The following is a 21,376-nucleotide window of genomic DNA, read 5'->3' as shown; positions in this document are numbered from 1 at the left end:
GTGCACACACACACACGCACGCACACACACACATGCACACACACGCATATGCACATGCACACATACTATTTTATGCTTTTAGGGGCTCCTGAACCCCTTAATTCACCTGGCCCTCGGAGCCAAGCCTACTGCTAAGAAAGCAGGGGCCACATGTACCCCACCTAGCCAGAATAGGGTAGGCAGTGCCATCATCTTGGCCCTATTTGTTCAGCTTGTCTTCCTCTTTTTGTGTCCTCCCCAGCTCTGCTATCCAGTTTTACCAGTTTCCATCTCCTCTCCCCTCATATGGCCTACAGTAAGACTCCTCAGACACAACAGTGCACGGATTCAGACTTTAATGGTGGTGTTCATTTCAATGCCACAGAGATGGTGGCAACTGTGGAACGTGGCATGGGGAGTGAGAGGTTGCTCTGGTGCAGCTGGAGGAAGAACAGGGAAACCGGGGTTGGGAGAGATGTATAGAGGAAAACTCCCCCAGGCACAGCCTCCGCTCTGGACCAACGCAGGCTTCGGTGAGTACACACAAAGGAACTGATGTCCAGGCCCTTTCTATGACCCTTCCCATTCTAGCAAGACCTCCCACCCCAGTCATCTTGGGATCTACAGCCACATGAAATACAGACACATCGTTCCCTCAAGTCAAGCCAATTTTAGGCCATAGAGTTATGGGGAAATGATGAATTAATGGGATGAACGAAAAATAAATACAATAAATAAATACATGAAAGCCTTAGCCAGGCATGATCACATCCAGCACCCCCCTCCACCCCAGCACTGCACACAGTTCATGGCTCATATGCAACATGGAAAACACATGGGACAAAAGCAAAGCACGAGGGACACGTGGTCCCTCACTAACACCTCAAGACAGCAACCCTGATGCTCCCATCGCAGACGCTAAGCATTCTTCCATGGACCCCCTTTAGAATCCTCATTCACATTTCTCATTTTTGAGGGAAGAGAGAAAGTGGAAAGTGCGGAACCCCAGTGAGTAGGGCCCAGAAAGGAGGGCGAGCAGAGACAGCAAGAGGTCGGGTAAGCCAAGGAGCAGCTGGAGCAGGTCAATCAGGGAAGTTCTGGACCCCCTGGGGCTCAGGGGATCTCAGAGGGTGAACTATCACAGATCAGGACAGCAAGGTTCCAGGAGAATGAGACAGGTTCCACGTCTCCAGGCAAGCAGAAGAATCACAGCACACTGGGATTACGGAAGTTATGTCCGGCAAAACGAGCTTCATCCCCCAGCTCTTCCTCAATTCTGAGAGAGATGAACCACAAAGGAAGTGGTCAGGGATGCAGGAGGATCCTACTTCTCTCTCTAGGGGTGCCCCAGACTCCAGTCACCCCCCACCACCTGCTTTTGTGTCCTGCCCCAAGGATGAGCATTCCCTGGCTTTCCCATGTGATCTCTGGGATCCGTGAATCAGGCCATCAGTAAACCCAGAAAGCAAAAACCAATATTAACTGGAAATGGACTGTTATCCAGGCCCTGGGTGCTAGAGATGGTCCAGCAGGTAAATGGGGCCTTTAGCCCTCTGGGCCAGGAGTTCCCATTCCCCAGGGACTCTCACCTCATGAGCTGGTTGTACTTAGCCAGACGTTCAGAACGGCACGGGGCACCAGTCTTGATCTGAAACATTTAAAAGGATTTGCAGCTCAGTGGCTGCCCTCTCACCCCTGAAAGGAGACTTCTGCTCTCCTGAAACTCCCCTGATACCCTCAAATACCTGGAAGGAGAGACCAGGTGGGTGAGCTAGAACCACCAGTCCCACAGAGTTCCCTTCACTCCCCAGGCTGCCCCACTCACCTGGCCTGTGCACAGCCCCACCACCAGGTCGGCAATGAATGTGTCCTCAGTCTCTCCTGAGCGATGACTCACCATGACCCCCCAGCCATTCTCCTGGGCCAGCTTGCACCTGTATCCACACACAGCACTGATTCTGCAGCCCTCGCACTGGGCACTCTCTTCCCAGCCCCAGCCTTGGTCTATGTCAAGAAACATCTCGGGGAAAGCTATGTGGGAGGGGAGCAGAGACTCAGGTATAGAGGGGCAGAGGTAAGAGAACTGTGATGATGATTCCCAGTTCCCTGTTCTCTTTGGCATCCCTGGGTAGAATTAGGCTGGAGCACTTGCAAGAGGAGTCTTATAGAAATGGGGCCCACTCAGAAGGCCAGAAGTCACTCACGCTTGGATGGCTTCAGTGACTGAGCCGATCTGGTTGACCTTGAGCAGCAGACAGTTGCAGGCCTTTTCTTCCACTGCCCGCTCGATACGCTTTGGGTTGGTCACTGTCAGGTCATCACCCACAATCTGGATCCCTACATTGGCTGTGAACTTGGACCAGGCAGCCCAATCATCCTGGTCAAATGGGTCCTCAATGGAGACCACTGCAGAGAGCACAGAGGGGGTGTTCATCCTCCCTTGGTCTCTACATCAGTCAGGAACACACCCCTTTACCCCCTGAAATGAACAGGCCCTTGGTTAACTACACCTGTTCATCCTTGCTGAGACAAATCCCCTGAATATAAGCCTGCCCAGTAGGCTTACATTCTACTTACTTACTGATCTGATTCTTAAGTTGTTTTTTTATTGTTTGTTTTTGATACAGAGTCTCACCCTGTCATCCAGGCTGGAGTGCAGTGGCACAATCTTGGCTCACTGTAACCTCTACCTCCCCCACTCAAGTGATCCTGCCACCTCAACCTCCTGAGTAGCTGGAACTATAGCTGTGTGGCACGATAACTATTTTTTAAAATTATTATAGAGATGAAGTCTCACTGTATTGCTCAGGCTGGTCCCAAACTCCTGGGTTCAAGCAGTCCTCCTGCTTCTGCTTCCCAAAGTGATGGGATTACAGGCATGGGCCACCACGCCTGGCTCCTGATTTTTTAATTTAATTTTATTTTATTTTTTGAGATGGAGGAGTCTTGCTCTGTCACCCAGGCTAGATAGAGTACAGTGGCGTGATCTTGGCTCACTGCAACCTCTGCCTCCCGGGTTTAAGCAATTCTCCTGCCCAGCCTCCCAAGAACTGAGATTACAGGCGCCTGCCACTGTGCCTGGCTAATTTTTGTATTTTTAGTAGAGACGGGGTTTCTCCATGTTGGCCAGCCTGGTCTCAAAATCCTGACTTTGTGATCCACCTGCCTTGGCCTCCCAAAGTGTTGGGATTACAGGCGTGAGCTACCGCGTCTGGCCCTGATTCTTACTTCACAAAACCTTACATGGAGAGGCCAGGCATGGTGGCTCATGCCTGTAATCCCAGCACTTCGGGAGACTGAGGTGGACAGATTACTTGAGGACAGTAGTTCCCTGGCCAACATAGTAAAACCCCATCTCCACTAAAAATACAAAAATAAGCTTGGCATGGTGGTGCACACCTGTAATCCCAGCCACTGGGGAGGCTGAGGCAGGAGAATCACTTGAATCTGGGAAGCACAGACTGCACCACTGCACACCAGCCTGGGCGACAGAGCGAGACTGTCTGAAAAAAGATAAAAACAGGCCAGGCTCACACCTGAAATCCCAGCACTTTGGAAGGCCGAAGCAAGCAGATCACCTGAGGTCAGGATTTGAGACCAGCCTGGACAACATGGCGAAACCCCATCTCTACTAATAATACAAAAATTAGCCAGGCGTTGTGGTGCACACCTGTAATTCCAGCTACTTAGGAGGCTGAGAGAATCCCCTGAACCTGGGAGGTGGAGGTTGCAGCGAGCAGGAATTACACCACTTCCATGAGCTGGGTACAGCTCACTCCTGTAATCCCAGCACTCTGGGAGGCTGATGCACGTGGATCACTTGAGCTCAGGAATTCAAGACCAGCCATGAGCAACATGGCTAAACCCCACCTCTACAAAAATAAAAAAAATTAAAAACAAACCAACAAACCTTCCAGTAGTAACAAGGGTTCACAAACTTCTTCACAACCTAGCTTTTGCATTTTCCTGTTCTCACTGCCAGGAAGCCCTTCCTCAGTGCTAATCCAAATCCTTCATTCTGCAATTATGTTTATTTTCTTTCGCTCTGTTTCAGGAAGATGGAGACCAACTGCCTCCATCCTGGGCTAAAGGCCCTGGGAAGACTTGCAGAAAACATTTCAGTTCCCCTTCAGCCTTCTTTCTACTCATACGTCAGTCCCAGCTCCATTCAGCATCCACAATTTCATCAGTCAAAGATACGGAAATGTTCTAGATCCAGTCACCCTCTCACCATCCCTCCTTCCTTCCAGAGCCTACCCCATAACCCCAGTAGCTTTCAGAACCCATGACAATGGTGCCTCAGGATCTGAGGCAGAACAGGTTAGCCCCAGGTACCTGCACTTTCACCCTACATACAAAGCCCAGTCTTTGCAGGTGGCTCCTGCACCCTCTCCCTGGTTCTCAGTTTCTTCTTAGGACACCTCCACCTGGAGCCTGAGTCAGCACACCATAATGGTCAGAGTTGCTGGGACAAGTCCCTGCCTGCCCCCAGACCTCCCCCTCATACCGCTTCCTCTCACCAGGATAGTCCCTGACAAAGTCCTGGTAGAGTGCCCCCAGCTGGTCCCCAGTGATGTATCGGGAAGGATCAGCCGGAGACTTGAAGTCCAAGTCATATTTGCCATCACGATAGAACTCTGAGGCAGCAACATCCATGCCAATGACGATCTTTTCTGTGTAGCCAGCCTTGTCGATGGCTTCCTTCACCAGCTCCAAGGCTGGGGACGGAATACAGTAAGATTATTGTACAAGCAGGAGGGATGGGCGAGGAGGAGGGTAAGACAAGACAGTGAGGGCAGAGTTGGAGCCGTTCCTGAGAAAAGTGTGTCGGGGGCTGCTGTTGGGGTTATCCCCAGGTCTGGGAGGAGAGGCCATCTAGTAGGAACACAGGGTGGAATTCTGTTACTAAGATTTATTATCTTTTCGTTGGCATCATGTCACCTAAGCATTTTACACATATGATCTCATTTAATCCACACGCTGATTAGCTAGATTGTCATTGTTCCCAGAGATAAATTAAGTAAGAAAGATCGCCAGCTAATAACTCTACAAGACAAGGTTCAAATAAATCCAGGTAATTTGGCCCCAGAACCTTAACTCTTAAACACTATGTATACTGTTTCCATTTCTTACACAGTTTCTCCCAAGGCACAAAAAAATTAAGGATTCTAGAGGCCTAGGAGGTTGGGGTGGGGACAGAATAGATTTCTAATGGATTCCCTGGACTATGGTTTCTCATCAAACTGAGATGCCTACAGGGTTGAATGATGGGATGAGTCCAACAGGTCACCCAGACCATCTCCCAGTATTCCCAGGGGCTCCAGTGACAACAGATGCTAACACATGTGGAAATGCAAGTAAAAGACTGTCCCCCTAGGTCCACATGTGAATTTGGCAGGCCCTCTGCAAGCCACTCTAAGAACTGGTACCTTCTGGAGTTTGCAGAGTCTGAGGACCCTCCACGCCTCCTCAGGACTTGGTGAAGTGTGTGGTAGCTTACCCTATTGTAGCTTAGAGCTGGGAGTGGAACTCTTGGCCTCACCTTCACTGTTCTCCAGGATATTGGGGGCAAAGCCACCTTCATCTCCCACGTTGGTGGCATCCTTGCCATATTTGTCCTTGATGACTCCCTTGAGTGTATGGTAGACCTCTGCACCCAGTCTCATGGCATCCCGAAAGCTCTCGGCTCCCACTGGGAGGATCATGAACTCCTGCATGGCCAGTTTGTTCCCAGCATGAGAGCCACCATTGATCACGTTGAAGGCCTGGGGAACCACAGAAAGACAGAAGGGTCAAAGAGCTCCTCCCTGCCCGCCCTAGGAGTGTTAACTCAAGATCCCAAACTTTCCCCAGCTTCCTGGACTAAGTCTCACATCCCCATCCTTCCTCTTTACCTGCCCCAATTCACCTTCCTCCCATGATTCCTCATGAGTTGCATGCTCCCTCCCTCACCCACCCCTGGGAGAGTCACAGGCATGGCTCAGTGCTCACCGGCACAGGGAGGATGAGGTCTGAGTTCCCGGCTAGCTGAGCAATGTGGCGATATAGGGGCAGCTCCCGCTCGGCTGCCCCTGCCTTACACACGGCCAGAGACACACCCAGGATGGCATTGGCCCCAAACTTGGCTGGGAGATTATAGAGGAAGGCACTGAGCACAACGTCCCCTTCTCCTTCTAGCTCCTGCCTCCATCTGTAGTCTCCAAAAGGAGCCAGTAAAGGAGACCCCCTCCTCCCTCCCCACCCCTGCCCCAGCAACACCTCATCCATGCTCTCCGGAAAACAGCAGGGGAGAAGAATGGGTGGGGAGGAGGAGATCGGAAACATCCCTGAGACCACAGACTCTCTCAGGCCAGCCCCCTCCTCTGTATGCTAGAGAGGTCTTCCTTCTGCCTAATGTGGGTCTCTCCTCTGCAGCTAAACTCATCTCCCCTTGCCCTGGCTTTGGGAGGAGGAGGCTGCTGACAGTCATTCCTGAGGAAGCCCCTACAGCACCAGCCCTTCAGCTCTCTGTCTGCTCCACAACGCCCCCCACCAATGCTTCCCCACTTTCTCCCAGTCCCAGCTTACATTTGTTCTCAGTCCCATCCAACTCCAGCATCAGGTTGTCCAGTTTCTCTTGCTCCACCACAGAGAGACCCTGAGGGCAGAGCCTCCATCACCCAGGGCCAGGCTGGAGGCTGAGCCCTAAGGCAGAGGGTCCACTCATTCACACCCAAGCTCACATTTGGCCAGGGTCCAACCGGGTCCCTGTGACAGGGGCCTGCCTGCATGAGAGGACCTGAACCCCCATGGGAGCAGAGGGCAGTAAGGAAGCTGTTCCCCACCCTTCCCCTTGTAACCATGATTCATAAAAGTGGGCCTTCTTTCTCCCCTTCCTCCTGCCCTGCTCCGGATTCCTTCCAGAACTCTGTCCCTGCTATCCCCAGCAAAGAGCGGGCCTCACTGAGCTGATGAGGGCTGGCGCGATGGTGGAGTTGATGTGGTCCACTGCCTTCAGGACACCTGGGGAGAGGAAGAGGCTGGACTGGGTCAGGCCAGGATGGACGGAGGGGACAATGGGAGGAGGGAAGGCATGCTAGAGGAGGACTGGGGACTGGTGTGAGGTGCGGGGATAAGGCTGAGGTGGGGGAGAGTCTGGAAAAGAGAAAGGATCTCACCTTTGCCTAAGTAACGCTGTTTGTCCCCATCCCTTAGCTCAAGGGCCTCATAGATGCCGGTAGATGCTCCACTGGGCACTGCAGCCCGGAAAAGACCTAAAGGAAGAACATGGAAGGAGAGGGAGTGAAGAGGGCTATACTACCAGGCCTTCCGGCTCTAAACTCCTGCCTGCCACATCTAGCTCTCCCCCTACACTGCTCCCTAACATCCCATCCGCAACACACACACTGTGAGGCAGATACACAAGAAGTGGCCTCTTCATCCGCCCATCTGAGGCCCCACAGCACAAGTGGAGCCCGTAGAAAGGAAGCTATGCCTGGCAGGACACCTCTGCACACATGCAGGTGCACAGGCAGACACACGGGGGCAGGGCACGCCTCTCGCACTCCATTCCAACACAGACCCGCCTACACTGGCTCCCTGGACAAGGAAGATCCAACCCCCACAACCCAGGCTTGTGAGCCTGGCCCAGCACCCCATCCCCCTGGGTATCAGAAAAGGCCCCTGAACCCAGGCCAAACCCAGCCTGGCAGTGGGAAGGCCCCTGCCACACCCATTACCTTTGGCAGTATAGAGATCCACCTCCACTGTAGGGTTCCCGCGGGAGTCCAGGATCTCCCGGGCCCAGATCTTCTCTATGGACATGATGGCTGGGATCTTCTCGGGTGGAAGGGAAGGAAGGAGAAAGATAAGAGGCTTAGAGGGGTGGAGCCTGAGATCAATGGGCGGGGCAGGAGGCTGGGAGGAATGGGAAAGAGGTTACTGCAGTGAGTGGGGGGTGGAAAGGGAGGTGCTGGCTGCAGTCTAGGGCTGTAGAAGGGATTCCCCCGCCCCCCTGGGAAGAGGAGAAGGTCAATGCAGTGAGGAAGGGGAGGTCACTGCAGTGGGGGGCTGGGAGAACACTGCAGTGGGGAGGGGAGGGGCACGACAGTGGTTCCCGCGCCTCTTTACAGCTTGGCCAGCCGGTGGGGTTCCCCCAGATCTCCTCATAGCAGAATGGCTGCCAGGCGTGCATTTCTCCTGGGAGCCAGGAAGAGGATGGGTTGCCTGGGCCTCTCTTCCAGAGCCCCATCCCTCCCCAACTTACCCCAGCTGCCAGAACTCTGCCCCCTCCCCAAGGTGCCACTCTCTCCCAAACGTGTGTCCCTCCTCTTCCCGAGAAAGACGCACACGGTAGAGGCATGGGGGGTGGAGAGGGTCCTGGGGAAGGCCCTGCAGTCCCTGGGGTTTGCAGCAGGAAGCGAAGAGGATAAGACCCGGTGGGGTGTGGCAGCTAGCTGGGCCTGTCCCCTGCGCCCCGACAGATCCCCACTTCTTCCATCCCTCCCCGATGCAGCTGAGGGGAGGAAGCGCAAATGGAGAGGGCGGCGTGGGGAAAAGCAGTAGAGGGGAGTCCAGCGAAAGTCTGGAGGAGCTGAGGAAGGGTGAGAGAAGACATTTCCCCAAATGCAAACCAAAAGGTACGCGCCAGGATAAAAATGTACCGCTGGGGAGGACTCCGAACTTAAGAAACAAATGGACAGAACCGTAGGTGAGGGCCAGCACCGGGCGAAAGGCAGGCAAGGGTGGAGAGGCGCAGTTCGAGAGAGGCGCGGAGAGGGCCAGAACGCGAGGGCCCGGGAGGGAGGGCGCCCAGGAGCAGGCGGCAGAGCAGGTGCGCAGCTGCCTGCACGCGGCGAGAGATGCGGAGAGGTGCGCAGCGGCACCGGGTAGAGGGGGCAGGGGCTCCGGGCCCGGCGGGGGCTTCACCTTGGGACTGCAGACTCAGCCGATGGTGGTGGCGGTGGCGGTGGCGACGGCAGCAGCACGGAGAGAGCGGGAGTGGCAGTGGCGGCGGCTGCGGCTCCCGGGCGGCGGGCGGGGGAGGCGCCTATAGGGCCGGGCAGGCGCATGTGACCCGGAGCCCCCGATGAGTCAGGAGCTGCCGGTGGAGGCGCACGTACGAGCGCGGGTGGGGGACCGACGCGGGTAGAGTGGGGGAGGGGGAAGGATGGAGGAAGGGTGGGGGCACCCACGATCTGGCCCCCCGCGCACACACGCGCTCATACCCATGGCCCGACCCACTCGACAGTAACTGGCAGAGCCGCACCCCTGTAGCCCACACTGCCAGTGAAGCCCAAGGCAGCCTCAATGCCTCACAAACCCGGTCAGACACAGGAGCATCACAGTGTCCCTTTATTGGAAATCCAAACACCCCAGCCGCCTCCACAAGTCTCTCCAGCCACTCCTACCAGCACCCCGTGGCCCACGCGGGCTTGGCTCCCACCCACGCCTGCCCGAGGGCGAACCTGGGCCTAGGTTCCAGGCTGTACTCAGGCCCAGGCACCCCACTCTGCAGCCCACACTGCCCAAAGGACCAGTACAGAGAGGAATCCTGGGCCTCAGGCTGTGATGAATTTCCAACTTTGGGGCAAAAAGAGGCAACCTCTGTCCGCCTGGAGCAGGTATGAATGTGCTGGCCTCCCTGGGAATCTGATCAGGTCTGAAGGCCAGCATCTTTGATCTCCTGGAGGTAGAAGACAGAAGTAAATAGGGGCAATAGGGGTGGCTCAGGCCTGTAATTCCAGCACCTTGGGAAGCCGAGGCAGGTGGATCACAGGAGAGGCAGGTAGATCACCATGTTGGCCAGGAGATCAAGACTATGCTGGCTAACATGGTGAAACTCCGTTTCTACTAAAAATACAAAAATTATCCAGGCTAGTAGTCCCAGCTACTCAGGAGGCTGAGGCGGGAGAATGCTTGAACCTGGGAGGCAGAGGTTGCAGTGGGCCAAGATCAGGTCACTGCACTCCAGCCTGGGCAGCAGAGCGAGACTCGTATCCAAAAAAAAGGAGTCAATAAAGCCTCTGCCCTATCTGAAGTGCCCGGCAGCCATCCTCATCTCTTCAGTCTCTTTCTGCCTCACTCTGCCCTCTTTTCTTCCCCCACCTCTGTGTCCTATTATTTTTAGCTTCAGATTTTTAGTGCAGGATCTTCCTCTCCTGCCTTCTCTGCTAGAGGCCCAGCTACATACACCACCAACCCCCCCCCCCTGCAGCCCCTGCCAGTCCCTTCCTAGCAGACTTCACTGTGTCAGGTATGGCTGCCCATCCCCCACCAACTCCTCTGCCTGCCACCCCAATTCTTTTTGCTTACTCTTCTGGCTTCCTAAGCCCTTTCTCAGCGGGTCCTAGGCCTTTCAGGTCCCTTTTCCTCTCCTTGACTCCTAAGCCTGTTCTCTCCTCCCCACCTCCTTCTGCAGCAGCTTCCCCTCTTGCTTCCTCCCCTACCTGCCCAGCCCTTGACCTCCTCCCATTGCCTCCCCGCAGGCTTTCTTACTATCTTTAGAGGCTAGAACTGCCAATAGATCAATGACTGTTCGGGTTCCAGATCACGCTGGGGTCAGGCTCCTGCTCCTGATTTTCCTTCAGCCTCCGCCGAATCTCATCAGCCTCAGCCTGTTCCTCCTCCTCATAGAATCCCTTGTCTAGACGTTCGAGGTATGGCATCTGCACCAGGGCCTCCTGGCGGTAGTTGGTGTCATCCGTGCATGGGTTATCCAGCAGCACCAAGGCTCGCAGCTTGGGCAGGTCTTGAAGCTTGGCCAGCTCCCCCAAGTTGGCCACCAAGTTGCCCCTGCCAGTGTGGTCAGGAGGGGTTGACGCAGGAATAATGGGCTTTGGTTGCCAGTTGCTAGGAATGGGGCCTCTGGGGGAATCTCCTACTGGGTTCCAGTTTTTCTAGAAACACTGACTATGAGGACTGGCCTGCCAAGCCTTGCCAGATTTACTGCAGAGGTACTGTTCGACCCCACTCTGGTCCTGCTTCTGCCCTTCAAGGAATCCCTAAGTGCCGTATTCTACTCTGTAATGTGTTCATGTTGGAGAATACATGCACTGTACTAGCTGGGGAGAAGGGGGCAAATTTTCCTCACAGGGAGAGACTTTTTCTGTGTCAGTCACACCTATACAGAGGGTAGAAGGCAGGACCCAGTCTCAGCAACACAGTGAGACCCTATCTCTACAAAAAATAAAACAATTATCTGGGTGTGGTAGCACACATCTGTAGTCCCTGCTACTTGGGAGGCTGAGGAGGAGGGATCGCTTGAGCCCAGGACTTCAAGGTTACAGTGAGCCTAGCTGGAGACACTGTACTCCACCCTGTAGGAGCTAGGTCAGTGGACAAGGAACTGGGATAAGCAGGAGTTTAGGGTGAGTGAGGGCTCTGTTGGTGCTCCCTGCAAACGGAACCTAGGGCTAGGGATGGGTTGGAGACTCCCAGCTAAAGAATAAGCTTTATTATTCTTTATATGCCTCATTATATGCCTCATTATATGATCCTCTGTATTTATTTATTTTTATTTTTTTGAGACAGGGTTGGCTGGGCGGGGTGGCTCATGCCTGTAATTCTAGCACTTTGGGAGGCCAAGGTGGGTGGATCACCTGAGGTCAAGAGTTCAAGACCAGCCTGGCCATCATGGTAAAACCCCATCTTAAAAAAAAAAAGAAAGAAAAAAAAAAAGACAGGGTCTCACTATGTCACCCAGGTTGGGGGTGCAGTGGCATGATCATATAGCCCACTGTAGCCTTGAACACCTGGGCTCAAGCAATCCTCTCACCTCAGCTTCCTAAGTAGCTCCAGGCGTGTTTCACCACACTTGGCTAATTTTTAAATTTTTTTGTAGAGACTGGGTCCTTACTATGTTGCCCTGGCTGGTCTGGAACGCCTGGCCTCAAGCAGTCCTCTCGCCTTCGCCTCCCAAAGTGCTGGGATTATAGGTGTGAGTCACCATGCCTGGCCTTTTATTTTCATGTTCTGGCTTTAAGCCTTTATGAAATCATATTTAAGAATTTCACCCTGATCTCATGGTCGTATTGAGACTCATGCAGTGTTTCTCACCAGGAAGGCTACAGGCACTTTGTACTGGACTCTGCTGTACACTGTAGGATGCTTAGCATCTCTAGCCCCAGAGGCACCTCCCAATCGAGACACCCTCACTCCCTCCACACCCACACCCAACTTACTCTCAAACAGCCCCAGTTAATAGCCACTCAGGAAAGGTCCATCATGCCTGTCTAGACCATTAACAGGAGCATGGCACATACACACGCCCCACCAGATCACTGTGGCAGAGTTCATGAACGAGAGATTGCCTAGGGGTCAGGATGAGAGTTGGGGCTTCCAGATGCAACCACCTCTCCCTACTTGGAGATGCTCTTTCCATTACCAGCTCAAGAACCTGATCTTGTTGACTGAGGAAAGAGGCCGTTTTTTGCTTAAAGAAACACACATGAAATCCTCCATCAGACAAGAGTTGCTGATCTTCAGTGCTTTTCTACCAAAAGATTTTCTTACAAATGTCTTCTCTCTCCAAATCTGAGCACATCTTGTGTTTTATGTCAATAGAAAGGCCATCCCTTACAGGTGGGGCTCAGGAGAAGAAAGGCAGGAAATGGGAAGGGGAATTGGGACCCAGGAAATGGAGAAGGGCAGTGAAACTTACATGGGATAGGGCAAAGAAAAAAGAATTGGAACCAGACTGTGATCCCCTTAGGAACAGGGATCACTCTGATTCCTTTATTTCTTTCAGGGACAGCTCACTCTGTCACCCAAGCTGGAGTGCAGTGGCACAATCATGGCTCACTGCAACCTTGAACTCCTGGGCTCAAGTGATCCTCCTACCTCAGCCTCCTGAGTAGCTGAAACCACAGGTGTGCACCACCAGGCTCAGTTAACTTTTATTTTTAATTTAATATTTTAATTTTTATTTAATTTTTTTTTTGTTTGTTTTGTTTTTGAGGCAGGGTCTGGCTCTGTCACCCAGGGTGGAGTGCAGTGGCGTGATCTCAACTCACTGCAAACTCCACCTCGAGGCTCCAGCGATATCCTCCTGCCTAAGCCTTCTGAGTAGCTGGGATTATAAGTGCCTGCCACCACACTTGGATAATTTTTGTATTTTTGGTAGAGGTGGGATTTTGCAATGTTGCTCAGACTAGTCTTGAACACCCAGGCTTCCCAAAGTGCTAGAACTACTAGGCATGAGTCGCCGTGCCGGGCCATTATTTTTCCTTTTGTAGAGACGTGGTCTCACTATGTTGCCCAGGCTGGTCTTGAACTCCTGGCCTCAAATGATCCTCCCTCCTAAAGTGCTGGGAGTACAGGCATGAGCCACCATGCCTGGCCTCTGATTCCTTTCAATGTCCCCAGAACACAGTACAAGGCCTGGCACATAGCACATTTTCAATAATTATCGATTGAATGAATAAGAATTCAGAGGTCACAAGCTATAAGGGATTTAGTGTTGCATTTAGGACTCAGTGCAGAAGAAAGTAAGGAAAGCAGGCGTGAGAATCAGAGAGGAGGATAAGGTGAGGACCTGGCTGTGTGCTAGGACTGGGGGATCGGGCCAGGGAGGAACACAGACTCAAAAGCTGCACCTGGTCAGGGGCTTGGAGGGGGTGCATACCTCAGGTTGAGGTACTGCAATGATTTCATTTCCTTGGAGAAGCCACTTAGAGTGTCAATCTGGTTGTCTCGAAGATGCAAAGTGGTGAGATTGCTCAGGTTCTCCAGGCCTTCCACCTTCTTCAGCAAGTTTTGGGCCTCGACCCCCAGGACACCGTGCGTTGATTGAGAGGGGAGCAGGGATAGGGAAGAAAGTGAGGTCAGAATGAGATGAAGCAAAAGAAGAAACCCAAGAGGTAGAGCAGGAGGAGTGGAAGAAGGGAGTGGGGTGAGTGGAGATCGGTTTAGAAAGTACGGAAGTTCAGGAGAAGCTGCCATCCCAGAGAAAGGTCAGCAGTAACCCCTACCACTCACCCCACCAATGCCACTGGGGATGGAGGAGATGCTTCAACCCACTCCCTACCCGGCCCAGGAGCCCCCATGCCACCACTGAGAATTGGCATCAGCACCATCCCAGAATAATGAAGCTTAAGAGTCTAAAAGACTAGCCTGGCGGGATGGCTCACGCCTGTAATCCTAGCACTTTAGGAGGCTGAGGCAGGGGGATCACAAGGTCAGGAGTTCGAGACCAGCCTGGTCAGCAGGGTGAAACCCCGTCTCTACTAAAAATACAAAATTTAGCCAGGTGTGGTGGCAGGTGCCTGTAATCCCAGCTACTCAGGAGGCTGAGGCAGGAAAATTGCTTGAACCCAGGAGATTGCACCATTGCACTCCAGCCTGGGCCACAGAGCAAGACTGTCTCAAAAAAAAAAAAAGAATCTAAAAGACTAAACATTTCAGTGGCTCTGTGGCGTGTGTGCGTGTGTGTGTTTGTGTGTGTGTATACAGGTTTTCATCCACAGTCCCTAGCTTATAACCCCCATAACTCTTGTTGCAGTCTCCTTATAATGTTGGGTGTGCTGGGCCTCAGGGGCAGGTCTCAGGAACCTTCTCCTGCTTTCTTTTCACCTGCGCCAAGGGAAGATGTTAATCTTTCCCCCTTTCTGATTGTGGTTCTTAAAACCCTCCCCAGAGAGCACCTCCCCAGTTCCCCAGGGGAAGGAATGCTAACATCCTGAAGCTTCCATGAAAACCCAAGAGGACTGGGTCCAGAGAGCTTCTGAGCAGTGAAAGCTCCTAGAGGAGCCAGGTGTCGTGGCCCACGCCTATAATCCCAGCACTTTGGGAGACTGAGGCAGGCAGATCACGAGGTCAGGAGATCAAGACCATCCTGGCCAATATTGTGAAACCCCATCTCTACTAAAATACAAAAAAAAAAAAATTAGCCAGGCGTGGTGGTGTGCACCTATAGTCCCAGCTATTCGGAAGGCTGAGGTAGGGGAATCGTTTGAACCCGGGAGGCGCAGGTTGCAGCGAGTCAAGATTGTGTCACTGCACTCCAGCCTGGTGACAAAGCAAGAATCTGCCAGAAAGAAAGAAAAGAAGGAAAGAAAGAAAGTAGGCAAGCTCCTGGAGGCTGATGCATACAGGAAAAGCATGGAGCACCACACCCATTTCCCCATACTTTGCCCTACGCATCTCTTCATCTGTATCGTTTGCCATTGCAATAAACTGGTAAAAAGCCACTTCAGCAAATTGAATCCATGGGAACCAGCTTCAAGTTGAAGCTGGTGTGTCAGAAGCTCCAGAGGCTTGGACTTGCAGCTGGTATCTATGGGTGGTGTGGGGGTCATTCTTGGGAACTGATGGATAGATGGTGCCGGAACCGAATTGAGGTAATCCAGCTGGTATCTACTACTTGGTGTATGGGGAGAAATCCCCACACCTTCTGGTCCTGAAAGTCTCATGTTGATGATTTTTGTGGTGGTAGTCGGAGAGCTAAGCAAAAACCCAGTTTGAGAGGAGAGTTTTCCTAAAACATTTCCATAGCCTGATGTTTGTACCTCAGTTATGGCTCATTTTGCTGCTACCTTAATTACAAAGTAAATTATCTCTCTATTATGCACACATTATATACTATCAGCCCTGCTAGGTGGCTCTGTATCTCCACAGCATCTGGCACCAACTATGGGCTTGATAATAATACTAGTTATCATCATGATGATGAAGTTAGTAGCTGAACCTACTAGAAAACCAGGCATCCTGGCCTGGTGCAGTGGCTCGCACCTGCAATCCCAGTATTTTTTGGGAGGCCGAGGTGGGTGGATCACAAGATCAGGAGATCGAGACCATCCTGGCCAACATGGTGAAACCCTGTCTCTACTAAAATACAAAAAAAAAAAAAAATGGCTGGGTGTGGTGGCGGGCGCATGTAGTCGCAGCTACTGGGGAGGCTGAGACAGAAGAATCGCTGAACCTAGAAAGTGGAGGTTGCAGTGAGCTGAGATTGCACCATTGCACACCAGTCTGGCGAAAGAGTAAGACTCTGTCTCAAAAAAGACAAAGAACAAAAGAAAAGAAAGAAAAGAAGACAGACATCCTGACCCCCAGGACAGTGCCCTCTTCCCCGCACCACCCTATGGCCCAGTGAGCTACCAGGTAGAGGTTCTTCAGCTTAGGAAGGTTGATTCCCAGGGTGCTTTCCAGCTGGTTCCCCCGAAGCTCCAGTGTGTGCAGGCTGATCAGCTTCTGGGGGTCCAGACCTGTCACCATGTGGATGTTGTTCCCTGGAGAGGAGGGTTTTAAGAGCTCAAAGGGCCACTCCCAATGTTCAGCATGAGAGCCTGAATTTGGGGAGCCTCTAAATCATCCTACCCTGGACATCCTCAAAGCAGGGTAGATAGTGAGGAAGGACAGTTCCAGTCTTAATATCTCCAGAGCCCTGGGGCAAGTGGTGTGGTAGTCCCGGGTCCTGATGGACATCTCCATCTAGGCCTTTGAAGAGTGAATGAAGCAGTTGGCAAGTCTAATTCCCTCTCCTTCTTCAAGTCTTTGCTCAAACGTCATCTTCTCAGTGATGCTTGTCCTAACCAGTCCATTTGGCATTACCACCTGTGTCCCCATTTCTCTTATTCTGATCTATTTTTTCCAAGGAACTTATCTCCTTTTAACATGCTACATGAATTTAATTATTGTGTTTGTTGTTACTTGTCTGTCTCCCCCAACTAGAATATGAGCTATATGAGAATAGGGATGTTCCTATATGGTTGGCATGTAGAACTTTCATAATGAATCATAATGCGTATATGAATGAATGCACACTGCCATATGCCATAGCTAAGGATCATACTGCCCACTTCTGTTGGCCTCAGGTTAGGAAGGAAAGAATTTTGTGTGGCCCATCCTAAGGACCCACCTTTGAGATTCACGCTTCCCAGACGAGGATGTGAGATGCCTTCAGTGTCAGTAATCTGGTTATAAGCAAAACTAGCAGTCTGCAGGTAGGGCAGTTCATTCAGCTGGGCACTCCGCAGCCGATTGCCATCAGCCTTGAGCCAGAGCAGGTGGGTGAGGTGGTTGAGTGGAGACAGGTCTGTCAGGTGGTTCTCAGAGACATCTACATAGCGCAGATGGATGTAGGAGCGCAGCAAGTAGATGTCTGTCAGGTCCCTAGGAGATGGAAGACGGAGAAGGAACCAGGGTTAGAGTGAAGAACCCAGCAAGAACTGGCAGAGCTGCTAACGAGGAAGGAAATATGGAGATGGCTTATAATGGGGAGAAGAATGGGCAACCAATGGGAGGGGAGAAGGGTAAGAGAAGGTAGGTGGGTTCTTAAATAGTGGACAGAGAGACCTTGTGTCTGTGAAGGACAGAGAACCCATACTCTGAAAGACAAATGAGGGAGTCCAGCAGGAATCCCCACATATTCTCAGCCTCCAATTCCAAAGGTCAGCTTTGACAGGGGAAGTGTCAGAGCTCCTGAAAAGTAAATTCTGTCCTTCCCTTTCCAGTAGGCATGAGAAGGGTCAAACTCTCAGCAAGAACACCCAGGAATGGCAGTGGGAAAGGAAATAGGGGCCCCACAATCTCACAGTCCTCATCTGGTCCGCTATAAACTCACCTCTCTTTAACCTCCAGCTTGACATAAGCATGAGCCAGCCCACTGCCAGTCTTACAGAGCAGAGAAAGCCCTTCCTTCATCATGTCCTCCGTGAGGGGGTTGGGCAGCCACTGCAGGAGGAAGTGGAGTACGGCATCTCTCCCCTGCCCAACCTTGCCCCTCAGCCCTTGGACCCCTCCTTGTCCAGGCTCTCACTTCCTCAGGGAATTCTTCCCCCTCTTTTCTGTAGTCCTCCTCCTCCTCTGTCTCCTTCTCATCTTCTTCTTTCTCAAAATCGTCCTGGTCCAGCTCAAAGTCTTCTAGATCATCTTCATCTGACATCTTTCTTCCCTCCTGAAGACTCTGGAGTCAGATAAGCTCAGTCCTCCTCCTGAGAGAGAAGGTCTCCTCAGCTTTCCCCAGCCTTCAGCTCCTCATCGTCATTGACACAAACCGCTCCCATCACTCCCATCGCCCCTGACCCACCAACTCTCCATCACCCCCATCGCCCCTGACCCACCAACTCTCCATCACCCCCATCGCCCCTGACACACCAACTCTCCATCACCCCCATCTCCCCTGACCCACCAACTCTCCATCACCCCCATCTCCCCTGACCCACTAACTCTCCATCACCACATCACCCCTGACACACCAACTGTCCATCACCCCATCGCCCCTGACCCACCAACTCTCCATCACCCCCATCTCCACTGACACACCAACTCTCCATCACCCCCATCTCCCCTGACTCACCCCCATCTCCCCTGACCCACAAACTCTCCATCACCACATCACCCCTGACCCACCAACTGTCCATCACCCCATCGCCCCTGACCCACCAACTCTCCATCACCCCCATCTCCCCTGACACACCAACTCTCCATCACCCCATCTCCCCTGACCCACCAACTCTCCATCACCCCCATCTCCCCTGACCCACCAACTCTCCATCACCACATCACCCCTGACCCACCAACTCTCCATCACCCCCATCTCCCCTGACCCACCAACTCTCCATCACCACATCGCCCCTGACCCACCAACTCTCCATCACCACATCGCCACTGACCCACCAACTCTCCATCAGCACATCGCCCCTGACCCACCAACTCTCCATCACCACATCGCCCCTGACCCACCAACTCTCCATCACCACATCGCCCCTGACCCACCAACTCTCCATCACCACATCGCCCCTGACCCACCAACTCTCCATCACCACATCGCCCCTGACCCACCAACTCTCCATCACCACATCGCCACGACCCACCAACTCTCCATCACCACATCGCCCCGACCCACCAACTCTCCATCACCACATCGTCCCGACCCACCAATTCTCCATCACCACATCGCCCCGACCCACCAACTCTCCATCACCACATCGCCCCGACCCACCAACTCTCCATCACCACATCGCCCCGACCCACCAATTCTCCATCACCACGTCACCCCTGACCCACCAACTCTCCATCACCATGTCACCCCTGACCCACCAACTCTCCATCACCACGTCACCCCTGACCCACCAACTCTCCATCACTCCATTGCCCTGACCCACCAACTCTCCATCACCACGTCACCCCTGACCCACCAACTCTCCATCACCCCATTGCCCCGACCCACCAACTCTCCATCACCCCATTGCCCCGACCCACCAACTCTCCATCACCACGTCACCCCTGACCCACCAACTCTCCATCACCATGTCACCCCTGACCCACCAACTCTCCATCACCCCATTGCCCTGACCCACCAACTCTCCATCACCCCATTGCCCCGACCCACCAACTCTCCATCACCCCATTGCCCTGACCCACCAACTCTCCATCACCACGTCACCCCTGACCCACCAACTCTCCATCACCCCATTGCCCCGACCCACCAACTCTCCATCACCCCATTGCCCCAACCCACCAACTCTCCATCACCACGTCACCCCTGACCCACCAACTCTCCATCACCCCATTGCCCTGACCCACCAACTCTCCATCACCCCATTGCCCCGACCCACCAACTCTCCATCACCCCATTGCCCTGACCCACCAACTCTCCATCACCACGTCACCCCTGACCCACCAACTCTCCATCACCCCATTGCCCTGACCCACCAACTCTCCAACACCCCATTGCCCTGACCCACCAACTCTCCATCACCCCATTGCCCCGACCCACCAACTCTCCATCACCCCATTGCCCCGACCCACCAACTCTAGGCTTCTTTCCTCATCCCTGTGAACATCTCACTTTGGCTCTCAACCTCCACTTCATACTTTCCACTGAGGACCCTCTCCCTTCAGGATGTTGCCCCACACCCCCAGGCCTTTCCTGTCCTCACACTGGGCTCCTCCAGCAGCTCAGTGTCCCTGCTTCCTGGGCTTCCCTCTCCCGTATTCTTCCCACCTCCCACTTAAGCCATGCTCTCCAGTCTTCCCTACCAATTCCTCCTCCTTCTCTCCTCTTAGCTCCTATTGCGCCATCCCTAACCCCTGCTTCGTTCATTTCTTCTACTTCGCCTTCCCCACTGGGCCCATTTCCTTGGGCCCTCTGACACTAGCCTAAAGCGCAGTCTCCAACCCTCCCACTCAATTCCTCTTAGCAGAGGGGCTCAGACCCTGGTTCTGCTCAGCCAGAAGAAGCTCTGGAGAGGCCCTTGGTCCCGAGAGGGAAGGACTGTTGAGCAAGCGGGGCAAGGGGAAGGAGGGGTTGTGTACTACTGTTATGGCAACGGGGGCGGGGCACTTAGCTACTGCCGCTTGCCGACGTTGGGAGCAGAGCGGCGACTAACTGATGGCGCAAACCGCCGGGGAGGGGATTGATCAATAGTTGCCTGGTTACGAGGCCAATTTCCCAATCCCGGGAACACTTATGAGGCGCGAAAAAGGCGTCGGGCCGCTAATTGGCGGAGGGACAAAAAAAAAAAAAAAGTGGGCAGGGCTGAGAAGGGGGCGGGGCTAGCCATTACGTCACCCAAGACCCTAAAGGAACCGAACATCTTCAATGCAAACGTGTTGTGAATTCAGGAGAAACGTCCTCAAGAAGCAAAAAGGAAAAACAAGAAGCACCAAGATAAGGGATCTTTTCCCCTTCGCCCTATAGTTTCTGCTCATTAGTTATTTCAGGTAGACCTTTGGAGGGTGACTTGGAGCAGAAGGAGCCCAGGCCTAATTATCTGGGTTGGAGTCTTGGCAGACTGCATTTACTAGCTAAACGTACCCAAGACTCTCATCTGTAGAATAAGCTTAACTATATCAACTGACAGGGATCCAGTATGAGTTATCCTGGACTGGTTTGATGCAAATCTTTTAGTGGGTAGGAAGGCAGAAAATTCAACATCTGTCCGCTAAAATACTCTTGATCCAACGTTGGTTATATCAATAATCAACAGGAACTGGCACAGCCAGACCCAGACACTCAGTCCTGTCTGACCTGTTGAAGGATGTGAAAAAGAGATTGAGATGCAATAAATATTGCTGCTGGAGAGTTTGTGCGACACATTGGGTCAAACGTCTTTACAACTGATATTTAATCTCCACAACAGTCCTGTGAGACAGCCATTCGAAAGCAGATACTGAGGCTCAGTGAGGTTAAGATGTCACAATTCCTGCCTGGGGACAGGCGGATGTTACTAATCTTGTTGTGGAATCTAATGTAAATAAAACAATCGGGTAACCAGGTAAGATGCCATTTGATTAATTGTTAAATTGTGCCCACAGACTTTATATAACATCCAATCCAAAGTGGGCTGGGCGTGGTGGCTCACACCTGTGTTCCCAGCACTTTGGAAGGCTGAGATGGACAAATCGCCAGGTCAGGAGTTCGAGACCAGCCTGGCCAAAATGGTGAATTCCCGTCTCTACTAAAAATAGAAAA

The 21,376-nt window shown here is 52.8% G+C and overlaps 2 protein-coding genes across 3 annotated transcripts; both read right to left on the bottom strand.

Annotated features, from left to right (window-relative positions):
• Positions 1-318: 318 nt before the first annotated feature.
• ENO2 (enolase 2) lies at positions 319-9,005 on the bottom strand. 2 transcript variants are annotated; one of them, XM_009003497.5, is made up of 12 exons: positions 8,622-9,005; positions 7,698-7,794; positions 7,137-7,232; positions 6,923-6,981; positions 6,547-6,616; positions 5,971-6,104; positions 5,522-5,744; positions 4,500-4,697; positions 2,184-2,385; positions 1,805-1,913; positions 1,569-1,627; positions 319-1,255 (listed from the first exon to the last, which is right to left on the bottom strand). In XM_009003497.5, exons 2-12 carry the CDS (start codon positions 7,780-7,782, stop codon positions 1,186-1,188), a joined length of 1,305 nt encoding a protein of 434 aa, XP_009001745.1. In that variant the 5' UTR covers positions 7,783-7,794; positions 8,622-9,005; the 3' UTR covers positions 319-1,185. The 2 variants fall into 2 exon arrangements, with proteins under 2 accessions (XP_009001745.1, XP_009001744.1); XM_009003496.5 differs by having other exon boundaries at positions 8,887-9,005.
• A 294-nt stretch (positions 9,006-9,299) lies between these two features.
• LRRC23 (leucine rich repeat containing 23) lies at positions 9,300-20,194 on the bottom strand. Its single transcript, XM_035255576.3, is given in 8 exon segments — positions 9,300-9,506; positions 9,508-9,643; positions 13,583-13,719; positions 16,057-16,187; positions 16,817-17,070; positions 17,522-17,631; positions 17,717-17,891; positions 20,118-20,194. Coding segments are annotated over 7 exon segments (951 nt in total). The 5' UTR covers positions 17,843-17,891; positions 20,118-20,194; the 3' UTR covers positions 9,300-9,449.
• Positions 20,195-21,376: the final 1,182 nt, after the last annotated feature.

Source organism: Callithrix jacchus, chromosome 9 (genome assembly GCF_049354715.1).
Source record: "Callithrix jacchus isolate 240 chromosome 9, calJac240_pri, whole genome shotgun sequence".
Taxonomy (NCBI): Eukaryota; Metazoa; Chordata; class Mammalia; order Primates; family Cebidae; genus Callithrix; species Callithrix jacchus.
This window is presented reverse-complemented; position numbering and strand designations above follow the sequence as displayed.